We start from the raw sequence: 16,541 nt of genomic DNA, 5'->3' as shown, positions 1-16,541 counted from the left end.
CCTTCATATGCACATCATGAATCAATCAGTAATCATGTTCAGCTTGACGAAGAGTTGAAATGCACATGTCAGAGGTACACACCCCAACCATGTGTGGATGAGAGAATGAAATTTTGAGATCTTCACATGGGACACTCGGCTGGGATACGGGGATCTATGTACAAATGAGACACGGGGGACAGTCCCCGATGATACACACACGTCCCGACGCCGCCTGCTTCGGATAAACGCGTCGTGCCGATGCAGTATCATACCAAGCAGTGTATCCCATGACATAACTATATCGTACACTATCTACATCTCCGTCTAGATGACCTTCTCAACCATGGTGATACCCTCCTCAGACTCAAGTCGGTCACGGAAGAGCTTACAGGTCTATACAGTGATAGAGAATGTCAGTACCCATCACAGTGATGACAAAGAAAGTCGAGCATGAACGAGACCACTTACAGGCTCGTCGTAAGGTTGGAGAACACCAGGGGTCTTGAGAACACCCTCAAGGATGAATTGAACAGCAACACCACATGGGACCTGATACCCAAATATATCAGCGGATGATCCTATTTGAATACGATTGCACTTACACCAACGAGTCGGGCCATGGCAGAGTGGCCGCCGTTCCTGTCACCGTAAGCCTCGAGCGAGGATGTGATGGTTTGCTGAAACGTCCATAATCAGCTAAGACCTTTATCGGATCAAGATGGCTGCTAGCTCACCTCAGAACCGTCGGCGTTAACGATCTCGAAAGTGTGTTGAAGGATGACGATGTCAACCTCTCCCTTCTGGAACTGACACTTCTCCTCGAGGAGAGCGCTGAGAGACTTCATGATGGAGCCTCGAGGTGCGACCTTCTCGTCGGAGAAGAGACCGAGCTGTCGGAACTTGGAGAGGAGGATCTTGGAGTCGTTCTCGAGGGACTTCAATGACTTGAGCTTCTCAACGACAGCACTGTATGGGAAAAGAGAGTCAGCCTTGTCTAGCAAAGTCAACACAAAGGTACTCACGTCTCCTTAGCCTCGACACCGAGGGTCTTGGCGAGAAGAGAAATCCATGTGATGGGAGCAGCGTCCTTGGCGAGGTACTCTTGGGGAGCGTCGTCGAGGAGACCAATCTCCTTCCAAGCGGTGATAACCTCAGGGAAACCAGCGTATCGCATGGTACCTCTGCAGAGGTTCTCAACGTCCTTCAAGCCGTAGAATTCCCTGAAAACGCTCGAGTCTCGGTTGGGGTAGGCAACAAGGTTGTAAGCAGGAGTGAAGAAGTAAGGCTTGGCGGAAGACCTGTTGATTGACTCAGCATGCGTTCAGATAAGTCGGAAAGGGAAGCCGAAACTCACATGAGATCCTTGCCGGCAACCTCGGTGACCTTGCCGTCCTTGATGAACTTGCCGTCGTTGTTGAGGGCCATCAGGACACCGAGAGGAGACCAAGAGAACTTGTAACCGAGAGCGTTGTCGGAAGCCTGTATCAACGTCAGCAAACAAAGTACACTAGAGCACAACGTGAAGGTAGATTGGTAAGCTCACAGCAGGCTCGGGAAGACCTAAAAGCGAAGGTCAGCAGTGGGTCAAATGGCATTATGAGTAAAGACCGAACTTACCACCACAGAAGCTGTAGAAGCTCTTAATCTTGCCACCAGCCTTCTGGACCTCATCGATGGTCTTGATAGCCCACAAGTGGTCAACTCCAGGGTCAACACCGATCTCGTTGAAACAGATGAGACCGGCGTCGACGAACTTCTGGTGCAAAGCCTTCATCGAAGGGTTGACGTAAGAAGTGGTAACGACGTGGACCTTCTCCTCGAGAGCGGCCTCCATGACGGCGGCGTGGTAGGTGTAAGGAACCAAAGAGACGACGACGTCGTGACCCTTGATAGCCTGTCGGAGAGCGTCGGGAGAGCCGACATCGACGGACAAGGGAGTGGCGTTGGGGAGACCCTCACAGAGAGCTTCGGCGGTGGAGAGAGTTCGGCAAGCGACGGTGAGCTCGTGGTTGTGCTTGGTGATGTACTCAGCGGCAGGGGGAGCGACAAGACCGCTACCGAGGAGAAGAACCTTCTTCTTGGTGGTAGGAGCAGACTTGGGGCCAGGTCGGACACCGCTAAACTTGGGCAAGATGTTCTCACCGTCCTGAAGCATAGCTCGAGCGAACTCGGGGATGGTGAACGAGGCACGGTGAACATCGTTGTTGTAGTACTTGGTGCCGGGGACTGCTCGAAGAGGGACAGCAAGGTTTCGGTTGGCATCCTTGGTGCAGACCATGAGACCCATGTTTCCACCGGGGTAGGTAGGGATGGAGGTGGTGGCGTAGTCGACAACGGGGAAGAGCTTCTGACAAGTGGCCCTCAACTCCTTGATGAGAGGCAAGTGCATCCAGATACACTCGGCTTGAGTGGAGACACTACCGCCCTCCTTGAGAGCCTCGTGGAGGAGCTGGAAGTAAGGAGCCTTAAACAAAGCCTCGGCGGGACCGACGGGGTCGGAAGAGTCGGTGATGATGACGTCGTACTCGTTCTTGTGCTCGGGAAGGAACTTGAAACCGTCGCCGATGTGAACCTCGACACGAGAGTCCTTGTAACAAGAGGACATGAGGGGGAGCCATTGCTTGGAGACTCGGATGACGGCCTGAGTGCGGAGATTGAAAACATCAATTATCATTCAGAGCAATCACTTTAGGAGACAAATCCCTTCACTCACCTCGTCAATGTCACAAAGGGTAACCTTCTTCACTGACTTGTGCTTGAGCACCTCTCGGATAACACCACCGTCACCACCACCGATGACAAGGACGTTCTCAGGGTTGGGGTGAGAAGCCATAGGCAAGTGGGTGATCATCTCCTGGTAGCTAAAGTGACCGTAAGCATCTTCACGGCGTTAACCAAGGGACCCGCACGACGACTTACGAGAACTCATCTCGCTCGGTGACCTGGATGACACCGTCAAGGACGAGGACGTTACCAAAAGTCTCAGACTCGAACACGAGAACGTCCTGAAAGTTTGTTCTATCAGCACGGTGCACGTTTGGAGCTGAGTTAAAGAAGTGGTACATACTTGGAAGAGAGACTGCTCAGTGTGCAAGATCTGCTTGACCCTAATAATCATTCAATGTCAGCTGCTACCCTCTCCTCGATCCTTCTTCTTTAATCGTGTTGCGCTCACTTGAGGGTCATAGCTTGACCTTTAAACGGACAGATATCAGTCAGCCATACGATCAAAGGAAGTCATCCCACTCCGCACTCACCAGGCCATTGGTCGTTGATCTCCCTGAACCAACCGTCTACAAACAATCGTTGAACCGTCAGCTACATCCATATCAACAAAAGGTGAAGGACAGCAGCTGCTCACCGACGATGTTAGGGTGAGAAAGAGTGGCAGACATCTTTGTTTTCTTGTCTTTTTTGATATAGTAATGTTAAAAGGGAATAATAAGGAGATGTAGTCCAGTTACTTATCGTTGAATGACCCCAATCCAATCCAATCCCACCCAAACGACCGAGCGACGAGACACACAAAAGAAAAATCCTTTCCTTTCAGAATTTTTGATCCCGTTGACCACCAAAGTCACCTCTCGGATTTCGGACTCCGCCGCCTTTTGTTGCCCCGAGTCGATCAAAATCATACTACCAGAGCCCGTTTGTAATCGGGTTTCGTGCCCGTTTGGTATTCAGATTGCAGCTGAAGGAGTGAGTTCATGGGAGGATAATCCTAATGCTATTCTGCGTCTCGGTGTTCGCCTAGCGGATGATGTGGAGTGACGGGTCGTCTGGTGTACACTGCATATCTTGCCCTTGTCCGTAGCCTGACCGTCTCCCAGTGTAGCTTTCTGAGCGAGGCAGGCCGTGTGACACCAGCAGGGCATCGCTGTGTGCTACTCGTAGAAACCCAGCATGTGTCTGCATAACCAGATACAGAACTCGCCGGCGATAACCCAAAATACGACATTTACAATACTGACTACTGTACTCAATCAGGACCAGCCTGATCCAATACGCCACACAAGATACTGACTACTTTACACGATCAGGACCAGCCTGATCTAATACCCAAATCTCTCCTCTTCCAACTCGATCCCTCCCACCTCCCTCTTTTTGTGCCCCTCGAACAACCTCACCGACTCTCTAACACTCTGCACCATCTCGTTCGGGCCACAGGCAATCACGCAAATCCCACTCGGTCTCGTCACACTCTTGATTTGTCGCAAGATCGTCTCGTGTGCGAGTTCGTCGAGCATCCCAGTAAAGCTCGGACGAAGAGGATGCACCGATATACCAGATAGGGTTGGGGCGTTACCGGTAGACGGTTCAGTGACGTTGAATGAGGGGATGTTGTCGGGCATTGGAAGGATCGATTCTCGCCACAAATGTTGTTCCTTCTCATTATCTATCCACACTCTGGAAAATCGACCACCTCCTTCCAAAAGATTACCTCCCTTTTCGAAGTCGACACGTGGAAGGTCGGGCACGATATGTGAAAGTAAATTGATAGGTGAGCTGATCGGACATCGGGTGACGTAGATATGAACTCGGAGAGCTGTGGCTTGCATGTATGCCAGTCCTTTCGCCTTTCGTTCCGAGCAAGTCGACTCCCATTGCTTCGCGTCGTTCACTAAATCCAACAAGGTTCCCATGAGAGGTTTCGCCATATCCTCTGTACGGACCAGCCATACGAGGTCAACAGTACGTGCGCGTACCACACCAGTTGGCGCGCGAGTGATAAGGTCGTGAGCATGTCCGAGAGTTGAAGTGATTCCGGATCCTCCAGCTACAAGAAGGACAGAAGAGAAAGATGGAATGAGCATGTTGCCAGGACCGCCGTATGGTCCTTCGATGATGATGGTAATCTTCCTGCCTGTTTCTCCAGTCTCGGTGTTGGAGCCGTGTGCATGTTGGTACAATCGTTCCGTCCAATCGCCGGCACGCTTGCACATAAGCACCATCCCTTCGCCGTCTGGAGATGAGGCGATTGAGAAAGGGTGGGCTTCGAAACCATGCAAGGGCCCCAGAGCGGGAACTCGAATCCGAACGTGCTGGCCAGCCCTCCAGCCCGAACGGAGGCTGGGTATGGTAACGATAGTTGTATCGGCTCCTACGAGAGCTTCGATCTTGGCGGTGGCTAGTCGTGTCTTCGTCAGAGTACAGAATAGAGAGATGGCATAGATGCCAACGCCGGCGATACTGGGAGAGACCAGGTGATGTCAGCTGAGTTTGTCTCCCAGGAAGGGAGTCAAGTGAGCTCACCAGAAAGGGATACATTCGTCTCTGTGGAAAGCCAGTCCCAGCAGGAGGGCGATGATGCCCAAGGTGTGGCATACCTAGGAACCGAGGTCTATCAGCTGGATTCATCAACCGAGACACGGCAAACATACCCTGAAGAGCCCGTAATACGCGTTACGAATGACGGGTAGTGAAGTGACCACGATGACCACCATCCCTAACAGCGCCACGTAACCCCAGATGATGAACATTGGCATATTCTCAAACTTAAATCCCGCCTTGCAGTCTGTAGAGTGTCGTCAGTGGTCTGAACGGACTTTGAGAGAGAAGATAGCGTGACCTACAGTAAACCACTACGTGAACGACGACGGCGATAAACACAAAACGTCCGACGATCTTGTGAAAGATCTTCAGGGTTTCGTAACCTTTTCCAACGCACAGTCCAACGATGTTCCCCCTTACACCCAGAGCTATGACCACGGGGATCAGAGCCACGGCGATATCGCCCGATCGTTCGAAATTGCGTCCGTAGCCTTTGCTTTGAGTCGCCGATGAGAGATCGGACTTGAAGACCATAGTGAAAGCCAAGAGGAAAGTGAAGAGAGCGACGATACACAGTTGTGGGAGGGTCATGTACGATCTGACGATGTTGGGAAAGCGAGCGAATGGAGAGTAGAGTAGTGCCGATGATGAGAAAGGTAGATAGGACAAAATGGGATTGACGTGGGGTGGTGGTTGTAGTTGTTGGTTTGGACATGCATGACTTGCAAAGGGATACAGCTTTTCGTCATGGTTCTTGGATCGGTCTTCTCGCTTGTTACGTCTAAGACACCATCCGTCCTGAAGGTCCCCGCCGCCAACTGCTCGACTTGAGGATGAAGGGGACGACGCTCGAAGTCTGGCGAGGAACCGCGGAAGGGCAATCATCATGCAGAACACTAGAATGCCCGCAGATGCCACCATGACGATGTTCCGTACCTCAACTGTAGTGGAAGTGAAGTATCAGTAACATGCAGATTACACCCGTTCCCTTTCTTCGACCATACGATCCACTCACTGTCCAAAGCCAGTTGTTGAGCTTTCTGCTGTTTGACAACCTGTGTCATGTTCACGGCAGCTGCTGATGACGTTGGTATCACTGAGATCGTTGGTGCGGCGGCAAAGTCTGCAAGCACAGCCGAGGGTCCATAAAGGATCCTGGCGAGGGAAGCATCTCCCATGAGTGGCATGTTGGAGTGGATGACCGTATGAGTTGAGAGGGTCTGACAGGTTGAAGTCGTCGAATGGATGATTTGGGTTGCGGGCGGTGAAAGAATGTGTCGTCGACTGAAAGAGCGTGGTATGGACCGACAGGGCACTCAGTGTCCTTGTCGACGTCTCGTTATGGTGTCGAGGGGTCGTGCGAGGTCTGTGTTACGTGAATAGTCGAAAGGCAGGTCGCTAGGTGATTGCTTCAATTGTCTATATATCAAATCATGGTGAGGATCGTCAAATATTGTACACTGGGAATATAAACTGAGGACGTTGATGAACGATGCATATAAGAAAGACTTGTACGATCACATCAGGATAATGATGAAACGAGGTTATTGCGTGGATGGATGAACAGAGTTGATGTACGGGACGGACTGTGCATTCTGAAACGCGTACTGTAATCGTAATCTACCGAACAAAAAAGAGGGGTATACGGAAGAGATGAAACCCCGCAGCAGATAATAATAGCCTTTAAAAGTGGGATTACTACTGCGATCCCCTTGCTTCGTCCGTACGTAGTCACCCTTTCGATCACGATCTTCAGAAGATTGTCTGGTCCCTGTCCATCTCTTCGAGGCTCTGTGCTTTTGCAACGATGACACAAAGCTTCAGAGGTAAAAGGTTGAATCAAAGCGACGTGATGACACGCGCGTTGACGTACGGTATTCGCATTTCCCGCGTCGTTATGATGCATGCACGCAATCACAAACAGAATCGCGGATTTGGTAAACTTAACGTTTATTGTTTGGCACAACGGCCTGTGAAAATCTAGCAGTTGACGACATCTATGTATCATCTACACCAACCATATGTCTTCTTACATGTCTATTAGATATCTCCCCATTTCTCCACAGGTCCAGATAACCACTCCCCACCCAACTTTCCATCCTCGTCCTGCGTGACCACGAAACAATCCTCCAATCTGACTCCTACGCCCTTGATTCCATTCCAATCTTCTTTCCCATCTGCAGGTATATAGATCCCCGGTTCGAGACTGAACACGTGTCCCGATAAGACGGGTTTACTCCCCAATGGACCTTGCACGAGATACGGCGATTCGTGACCTTCTAATCCAATACCATGTCCAAGTCGATGGGTGAACACGCTGAAGTCGGGATCCGCTGAAGCCGCTTTTGCTCCCTTTTTGATAGTCAATAGATTTCGGGCGGTTTTATCGAGCTCAGCGTGAATCGGGGGCGAGGTGATGTTGGAAGATAAGAGGAGTTCGTATGGAGCATGTTGGACTTGACGGACCGTCTCCCACATCTCGATATGACTTTGAGGGATGTCCGAATCCGGGAGGGCGAATGTCTACTCGTGTTGAAGTACACAAAAGTCAACTTTTGTTTGAGTAATCTTACAGCTCAGAGGCGTCGAATTGGTGCATTGGGATGGAGACTGTCCTACTCACCCTCGTGATGTCTGAAACATATCCACCCCACTTGCCACCACAATCGATAAGCGCGAAATCCCTCTTTCCCAACGCTCGATTTGTTCCTGATCCATGGGGCAAAGCGGCGTTTTCTGGCGGGGATGTCGGTCAGAGCTGCATTGACCGATTGCTGATTCTTGATAAGCTCAGCTCACCTCCAAAGAGAATCAAGCCTTCTCCATCTTCCAATCCCGTAGCAGCCAACTCTTCATCCAAGATAGCCCTCGTCTCAGATTCTGTAATGCCGATGTGCATCTGAGCTCTGGTCTTTCTGATCGCGTGCAACGTGAACTACGAAACTCATCACAGTCAGCTCGTATACTCTACGACAAATCACCATTACACCCTCATCCAGAACGTGTGTTGGTCTAGCTGTTGACATTGATACAATATCTGTACGAGGAGCACTCGACTCACCTGATTCGCACACCTTAACAATCCCACTTCCCTCTTATCTTTCCTTTCCCTTATCTCCTTCACGCCTTGCACGACCTTTGCATCTTTCTCTTCTTCCATAACATCTCTCAGTCCATCCCCTATGAAATGTCTCACCAATCCATCCGATACGAATCGCCTTGCTCCTTCTCCCACAGAGTCGGCTAAGACGGAATAAGGACTTTGGTTCTCTTTCCATTCTACCCAATTGACTTTGGATTTGATCTCTTCAGGTAAGGGCATAAGACTCGCTCGAAGGGCTTCGAAAGCAGGTGTGAGGAGGGTGATTGTAGGTTCGACCGAGGAGGCCGAGGAGGCCGAGGCGGAAATGTGGATCAAGAATGGTCTTTCGGATAACCACCAATCGGAACTTGCGAAACCGCCCAAGAAGTACTCAGCACTAGGTCCAGGTTCGGCGATCCATCCTGTCGAAGGAGGGAGAGCTCTGACGAGCGACTCGATTCGTTTCGTGTACGTGTGCGAAGGTGCTTTGAGGAGAGCGTTGCACTCTGCTACGAAGGATGGTGAGAGGGGAGGGACGTCGATTGATGTTGAAGACGACGTGGGGGACGTTAGATAAGATGGGAAGAGGAAGTAGATCAAGGGCCAGATCGTGATGAGCACAAGGACGACTACGAGTCGCTGGATGAAGCTCGTTGGCTGTGAAGAGGCTGAAGGGGAGGTATATGTCTTAGCGAGCGGTAAGTGGGGAATGAAAGCAATTAGCGATCGGACGGAATACGACGCAGATTGATCTGCAGGAGAGATCTAGCAACATTCCGCTCACTGGAAGGCTCTGTGAGTTCTGAGTGCTCTTGTCGTCGCTGCGAAGGTGCACAGATCCCGCCTGCCCCGCCCACATCGCTGATTCGTTCACACCTAGATCAGACTTAGCGCTTGTGCGTGAGGAAGAAGTTTCCTCGTCACCACTCTGCGTAGGAAGAGGAGCGTAAGCGTATCCTCCCATAGTCATTCGCTGCTATGTGGCGTAGCAATGTCGTAGTACTACAACAAGACACAGAGATGTCATGGTATTTGAGTGACTATTATGAGCTCTAGACGGAGCGACATGCGAACGGAAATATGATATCCGAGCACTGACAAACCATGCGGTTCTCACTTGTGTGAGCCGGTTCGGACGAAGCCGATCTGGTAGGGTGGAGGTGATCCACCTATTCGCTATGGTGGTTTCGAACATATGCCATATGATTGCCCATTATATAAGTATTCTAGTTTACTCTTTCTTCCCATGTATTATAATGCTTGTCTCTCTAGGTGATACCTATTTGTTATTCAACCTTTCCTCGTTTTGCTTTCCCTTGTTATACCTTTCTGTGGGACATCTTCGCCCACTGACGACCTTTTTGGCTCATACAATCGATTCGGCTAAAATTCTTAGTTAGCATCTGCGCACCTGAAAGTACCCTGTACTCCAAACTCACTATCGTTGAACGGGTTCTGTGCTGCAACGATAAGACAAGAGATTAGCTATAGTAGTGTACTAGTCCGTTTAGTGGAGCACTCACGATCGTACGGGAACTTCCTGACAGCCACATCACCGTAATACGTATAAGGATCCCAGGACACCTGATCCTGCAACATCAAGTACACCGTCAGTCATACGATGCACGCAGAATATCAGTACCCGTCACCTACGAGATTGACATCTCCGCTGGCTTGTTGACTACCGAATGTGTAAACGTCGGTCGTCGAGTTGTCGTTGTTATAGTTGATCCTGATCTGCTGGGTAGATTGACGAGTTGGGTCTGAGAGGAGGTAGTTATGAGGCGTGATGATCATTCCACCTTGAGCCGTGGAGAATACCGTCTGCGTGAGAACAACACGTTCAGAATGCGTTCATAAGAATCACGAAGGGTGCATTGACACTCACGTTGGGAATATCACCGGTGTGGGGAACGTGGTGCATTCCGAGGTTGAACCACATGACGCTGTGGGGGGGTCAGCCAATTCAGACCTCATGTATTGCAGAAGCTCTCCACTCACATGTCCTCTTGTTCGAGGTTGTCGCCATCAAAGAACTTGTTGAAGTCGACCTGTGCGTCGACTGGTCAGTACATCTCGCAGAGGGGAAGTAGGACGTGTACTCACAAGAGGCTTAGCGGTGTCATAGTCGTTCCAAGCGCTAGAAGCTCGGAGTTCCGAATCCTTCCTTTTAGTAACATAGTACGCGTGGTCCGCGAAGCCTAATATTCTTGTTCAGCAAGAGTATCTCACAATCGATATGAAGTGGCGAGCAACCCACCTTGCGAGTTGATCAAGTTGCTCGAGTTCTTGATGGTCAGATGCATACCCGCTCCTCCTCGACTGGGCATGATCTTGTATCCTCTTGGTTCACCATACTTATTGGGTGCATCCTTGTTGACGATGACAACTTGCTCTTGACCGTTTGCAGACCAGTTCTGATGACAAAGGGCACGTTAGCCTAATACACCACGCTACGATACACGCGCATCCTGCTTCCTCCTCATGCGTTAACAACTCACCATCTTCCCCTGGTCTTCCGAGGTCACTTCCTTACGGACCAAGTGCATGGTTGATCTCGTAAGGTTGTTCCACTTGTACTTGACATCAGTAGCCTCGACGACATGCTTCACGAGAGTGTTTTCAGTGCCGAGGATGTCGAAATCGACCTTGAAGTTGAGCGCGTGATCATGCATAGATCCGGAAAGCTACACCACCCTGTCAGCGTATAGCTTAGATACACTGGAAAGGGAAGGGCAAACTCACTCCATCCTTAATTTGGTATCCGTATTCTGAATTGGCTGCATAATAAGCAGATTGGATATAGCCCGAAGCTCGGACAATAGTCTCGATACTACCATCGAGATAGAAGACGTAGTCGAAGTTGTAATCGTAGTTACCAACAGTACTGACACTTCGGACGGTCAAGGCGATGTTCTTGGTAGCACTGATGTATTGTTGGCTGGAGTGTCGTTGAATGAGGTAGTTTTGGTCAGCCTCGAAGATGGAAATACCGCAACGGTGCGACTGCAAGGAGGTGATGTCAGCTCAATATCACGATATGCTGTGGATTTTTCTGAGGATGGACTTACCTTGGATATCTCGGCAGCATGGAAGCTTGTGTTCATGCAGTAAGCGTACAGAGGCATGTCAAATCCAGGGATTTGGGAGAACGCATAGGGTCCAAAACCGTAGTAGGTGTCAAGGTATGAGGTACCAGACTGGACTGGATCGTTACCGGCATAATGGGCGACTGCTTCTTGAAGACCGAGCTCGTAGATGATTCTCTCGCCCTTGTATTTGATGTCGTAGAGTCTCATACCGGTGTCACGAGTGAAGCTGTACGATTATGTTGTCAGTCGAGCTGTCTCCTCTCAGAATTTGTCAAGTAGAACCGCATGACTTACGTGAGGTAGAAGGTAAAGTCCATCCACTCGATATACTTGTTCTCCTCATCGACCTTGAATCTTTGACCTCCAGGTTGAATATTTCGAGGTGGGGGTAACGTTTCCAAGGGCAATTGTTCTCCAGCTTGATCTGTCCCGACCCAATCACCTTGCATATTCGGGGTATATTTTTTGAAGTCGGGTTTCTCCCATGCCGATCGGAATTCGGCCGTCGAAGTGTAGTACTCATCACCGTAGAGGATTCCCATCAAGCCATATTTGGAAGGGTCTCGACCTGTGATGTCGCATTGGAAGTAGAGACCTTGGGGAAGAAGAGTTTCGCCGTCAAAGTTGATACTGCTATTTTGCGACTGGACTGGGTCAGGGTAACGCCAGAAACCGACCTGATAGTTGAGCAGAAAGTCAACGATTATGTTCCATGAGTGTGTTAGTAGTTGGTGTGAACTCACCCATGTGATCACTCTATCATTGCCATACTCGTCAGGCTGGTGCCAAAGAGGGTCAATACCCCAGATGTCGAAGTTGGCATTGAGGTCGTCTTCTGTATCAATCGTAGCTGTGGAGATCAGGTAAACGTCAGTTCGAACTATCATGTGAGATATCAGTCAACTTACCATTCAAGATGTCCGAGATGATGTCCTTAATCTCCATCGAGGTGTTGACGTACAAGTCACTGCCAGACGTCGAAATCAGAATGGGTTTCACACCTAAGGCAAAGGCGACTCACTAAGCACTGTCCATGTCGTAGATCCTGATCTTTGCGTCCTCAGTATGCGTGCCAAAGGTATAAGGGTAGTATGTCGTCTTCTCGGAGATTGGGAGAGGTCCCACAACCCAATCCTGGGCATATGGTTCTTCCGTCGCACCGAAAAGGAGACTGGCTAATACCCAACGTTCAGGTTTCGTGCCGTTCCCATCTAGATAAGCCAAAGCGTCCGTTTTGTTGGGTACAAGCAGATCGATGACCATGATAGTATTATCCCAATCGCCTGCATCTTCCACCGAAGTTAGATTAAGGTCCGTCTGGTTGTGTAAGAAAGCGATAGTCGATGCTGCTTCGTCGTTGGTAAGATAAGCCCAGATGTTGTCCTTGGATGCGGTAGTACTTGGGGATGACGAAGTGGTATTGACTTGGTTGGTGATGATATCGCGACGACGGTTAGGTCCTCCTCGCCATCCAGGTTTTCGGACAGACGAGATCTTCGGCGAAGGTATCGCCAGTGCGGTGCTCGCAAGCAGGGTGAAGAGGGTAAAGGCTCTCATCATGTCCCAACTTGAAGTTTGAAGAAATGATCAAGCCTGCTGCGTTGCTCAACTTGTACTATTATCAAGTTCTTCTGAAAGGAAGAGGGAAACGTTGGAAGCGTGTGGGGAAGAAGGGACATCCAGACACACACGCACACACACACATACACACTGAAGACGTTTTATACGGATCGGCAATGACTTCCCCTCCAGGACTCAATTTAGCCGACGTGGTCGACATTACATCCCGTTCCTATCGTATTTGGCCGGAATTCCAATAAAGGGTACAATAGATCGAGAAATGGCGATCTCCTCACTTCCCGTTGCTCCCTATCAAGGTGTCTCCTTGAGGCCTCAACCACTTGGGTCAGATCTTTGGGTCGATGCTCTGCGCCGCTTACGCTACTCTGTTCTCAGTCCCTGGCCTCAATTCCGTTCTGCCTTCTTTCCGAATTACAAAGAGACCCTCGATTTTAGACGATGCTGAGCACGGTCCGTGAAGTACGGTGTTGGGTATGGTACGATTGCTAATAAGGAGACGAATTATCAAGTGCAATGTGTGCAATTCCTTATCTTTGAGACGCCGTGCCTGGATTGTCGTCCAGGAAAGGGAAAACGCCACAAATGATAAGCTCTTCTTCCTACAGTCGCTGGTACCAAGTTGATCGGTCTAAGTACTTCGTAATGACATACTTCGGGCATCGATCCCAGGCAGAAAGGGCCGTTATGTAACTTAAAGGTCAGCGGGACCCGGAAGCTTCTCTACGGTTCAAAGGGGCTCACAGCCAATCAATAGGCGCCTGGTCCCCACACTAGAGTGAGTTACTTGGGTCAGCGTAGGTCTCTATCCTTACCTCGGCTTCAGACCCATGTTGGCCACACGGGTCAAGAGATTTCGCTTAGATCTGCGATAAGCGCTGCTAGGCGAGATTTTTGGGGTCTCAACAATGATGTCTGTCGCTCGATTGAGCGTAGTCGAAGTGTACTTCCGCATAAGGCTTATCTCGAATCGAAGCGGACATGTCCGAAAACACACTTGCACCTCGAGGGTAGAGACGTTTCATAATTATAGGTGCATTGGGATTGCTTCAATGTTCAGAATTGTGTCAGCTTGACTATACGGTGTCTTTCAGTACATCCGGTCGGGCTGTATGCTCATACCTGATTCACTCTGGTGTTGCGTATCGAAAGACAAACAACACTCATGGTCAAACGGCGAATGATGCTCGTGCTTCTGTGGACGGATCGCCGTTCATTTCAACTTGCGCCCCTCCGTCTTGTCCGTGTACACACTTAGAAGTCAACATCAACATCAATGATACACGTTGCAGTGTACCTCGGATATACATCACATCAACCTCCAATTCCATGTTGTGGGTTGTCGTTCCGCAATACATGAATGTGTTACCTTGCGGCAAAAACCTAACAATCTCGACTTGACACCGATGTACTCATAATACTGCTTGCTATACATCTCCCTCATCGTGATGAACGCTCACTAGAATTTATTGCTTGTACGTTTCAATCTCAGCATCAAGCTATATTGCTTTCTCTTGAGCGACTGCTTTTTGCATCGCTCAAGCTTACAAGGTGATTGCTCATCGACGCAACTAGCTCACATCCATCATCTCGCGGCATGACACAAACTCATCCGTCCCAAAACCTCGGCGTAAAAGACAACTCATACTCATGTAATCCAGCCTATGAGGCACTTGCACCACCCTTCCAGTATCCCACGCCAAGCTACACCTCTCCAGGTACCGTGAGTCAACAATCCCCAAACCAAAGATTTTGCCACTAGCTGACCACCCTTGTGTCTACGATAGGACCATGAGATCTCACAGCCTATGATGGATCAGAAGCCTCCATCCTCGCCTTATGATTGCGGCCAGGACGAAACATCACCCCCACATCAAGGTGGTCATGGTATTCCATCCCCCCTCTCGGAATATGAAGCCGATGCAAGACACGAGAGTGTAGACGACATCGCGGACCGATTGTCGAATATGGCTTCGGGGGATAATGAATCGGATCAAGAGGACGATTCCAATACCGTGAGTGACGCGTCCTATTCGCCTCCTGTCTTGACACTTTACATTGGGACTTCGTGCTGACCTTGAACCTCACTGACATAGCCCACACCCTCCTCATACAAAGCCGCTACTAGGAAGGCGACTGCTCCACCACGATGCATAACACCCGCTCGAACCCTCGCTCCCACCAAGCGAAAGTCACTTGGGCAGAGCGTTGGAGTCCTTCGACTGAGAAGTAGGATCGTCGCTCGTCCGTATGTCCGACATGTCAGTAGAGAGAGGACACCGACCTCGAGATCCATCCAACCCAAGACAACGGCCACGCAGGACGATGGTGGTCTGACCCGACAGGCGATCCAGTCTGCCTCGGCGAACGTTCCCGGAGCAGCTTGTCCCCTGATATTCGAGCCTGGCACCGCTACGGCGTCGTTTGATCACGTTCCCGCTAGTTCCAATCCTCCTATCCTCTCGACGCAATCTCGACCATCCCCAAGAGCTGCTCTTCCTCCGGCTCCGGTTCAGCAAACGAACACTTCAACAACCCATCCTCCCAACGCGCCCAACAACCCTATATCCAACCATCGATCATCGTTCAGTCTCGCTTCAAGCTCATTGAGGTCTTCCGACTCTCTGCTCTCAGATGATGAAGACGACCCAATGTCAGAGCACACCGCCACACCGCAGACAGAACAACACAACTATGAGTTCTGGAGTAAAGTCGCCGAAGTTAAAAAATACGAGAGAAGAACTCAAAGGATGAAATTGAGGTTGTACAGACCTGCAATTCAGGAGGTGAGGGAATTACAGCGCGAAATCAAGAGGTTGAAGAGACAGGTCTACAGAGAGTCGGAGAAGGATGAAATGACCAAGAAGCAAGGGAGAAAGCTCTGGGCACCATGGGATGCGGCGTCACGACAGGATGAGGGAGAAAACAGGACCCCGGTCCCGGCCTCGGTCGGTGTACCGGGATATCAACAACAGACTCCGTCTTCTTGCACGATCAATTCACCATCTCGCCAGCACCAACCTCACCAACAGACCGTTAATGATGGTACGCCTGCTGCGATCGTCACACCCGATCGCCATCCTAGCTGGTTCGCAACGCATCTTTCGCCCCAACAGCACGCCACGGACATCTGCTCCCATCCACACCCCACTACACCGGAAGCGGGTCCATCCTCAGCCCCAACGCCGAAACCCTTATACCACCGTTGTGATCTCCATGGCACTCCTTATGCTCCTCATGAAAGCTACAATGTGTCAAACGATAATGCATTCTCCTTTAATCGATTCACTTCGGCCGAGAAAGGGAAAGGCAAAGCAGACTAGTAAGCCGATAACGCCGTCTTGGAATAGAAGGGGGAGATCATATCAGAGGTATTGTGTGAATAGTACAAGGCAGCGATTTGTTGGAGATATTGTATCAACATGCATACGAAAGTGGATCCATAATCCGTCTAACCTCCTGGGTTAACATTCACTATACTACTGTACTACCCATACTGTCGATATCAACAATTAGGCTCTCACCCTACAAACTAG

General features: G+C 50.1%; 5 protein-coding genes across 5 annotated transcripts; 1 reads left to right on the top strand and 4 right to left on the bottom strand.

The window, feature by feature from the left end:
* Nucleotides 1-306: 306 nt before the first annotated feature.
* On the bottom strand, nt 307-3,377 carry CI109_103729 (spermidine synthase; the record flags this gene model as incomplete). Its single annotated transcript, XM_032001769.1, has 14 exons — nt 307-375; nt 451-531; nt 585-659; nt 717-948; nt 1,005-1,280; nt 1,337-1,461; nt 1,526-1,542; nt 1,600-2,623; nt 2,696-2,843; nt 2,902-2,987; nt 3,050-3,089; nt 3,158-3,176; nt 3,240-3,275; nt 3,344-3,377. 14 exons carry the CDS (start codon nt 3,375-3,377, stop codon nt 307-309), a joined length of 2,262 nt encoding a protein of 753 aa, XP_031863932.1.
* Nucleotides 3,378-4,034: 657 nt separating this feature from the next.
* Nucleotides 4,035-6,440, bottom strand: CI109_103728 (uncharacterized protein; the record flags this gene model as incomplete). Its single annotated transcript, XM_032001770.1, has 5 exons — nt 4,035-5,172; nt 5,236-5,309; nt 5,364-5,497; nt 5,556-6,194; nt 6,269-6,440. 5 exons carry the CDS (start codon nt 6,438-6,440, stop codon nt 4,035-4,037), a joined length of 2,157 nt encoding a protein of 718 aa, XP_031863933.1.
* Nucleotides 6,441-7,293: 853 nt separating this feature from the next.
* On the bottom strand, nt 7,294-9,305 carry CI109_103727 (uncharacterized protein; the record flags this gene model as incomplete). Its single annotated transcript, XM_032001771.2, has 5 exons — nt 7,294-7,776; nt 7,877-7,989; nt 8,053-8,188; nt 8,315-9,022; nt 9,120-9,305. The coding sequence occupies 5 exons, from the start codon at nt 9,303-9,305 to the stop codon at nt 7,294-7,296; spliced, it is 1,626 nt and encodes a 541-aa protein (XP_031863934.2).
* A 396-nt stretch (nt 9,306-9,701) lies between these two features.
* Nucleotides 9,702-12,984, bottom strand: CI109_103726 (uncharacterized protein; the record flags this gene model as incomplete). Its single annotated transcript, XM_065967358.1, has 15 exons — nt 9,702-9,718; nt 9,775-9,795; nt 9,859-9,925; nt 9,989-10,159; nt 10,224-10,281; nt 10,337-10,386; nt 10,442-10,536; nt 10,596-10,752; nt 10,837-11,022; nt 11,081-11,341; nt 11,407-11,653; nt 11,722-12,104; nt 12,171-12,277; nt 12,336-12,394; nt 12,449-12,984. 15 exons carry the CDS (start codon nt 12,982-12,984, stop codon nt 9,702-9,704), a joined length of 2,415 nt encoding a protein of 804 aa, XP_065823430.1.
* A 1,350-nt stretch (nt 12,985-14,334) lies between these two features.
* CI109_103725 (uncharacterized protein) lies at nt 14,335-16,328 on the top strand (the record flags this gene model as incomplete). The annotated part of the gene is made up of 4 exons (XM_032001773.2): nt 14,335-14,339; nt 14,581-14,728; nt 14,793-15,020; nt 15,102-16,328. The coding sequence occupies 4 exons, from the start codon at nt 14,335-14,337 to the stop codon at nt 16,326-16,328; spliced, it is 1,608 nt and encodes a 535-aa protein (XP_031863936.2).
* Between the last annotated feature and the right edge of the window lie 213 nt (nt 16,329-16,541).

The sequence above is a fragment of the Kwoniella shandongensis genome, chromosome 6, assembly GCF_008629635.2.
Source record: "Kwoniella shandongensis chromosome 6, complete sequence".
Lineage (NCBI taxonomy): Eukaryota > Fungi > Basidiomycota > Tremellomycetes > Tremellales > Cryptococcaceae > Kwoniella > Kwoniella shandongensis.
Note: the sequence above shows the minus strand (reverse complement) of the source record. Positions and strands in the feature narration are given on the sequence as shown.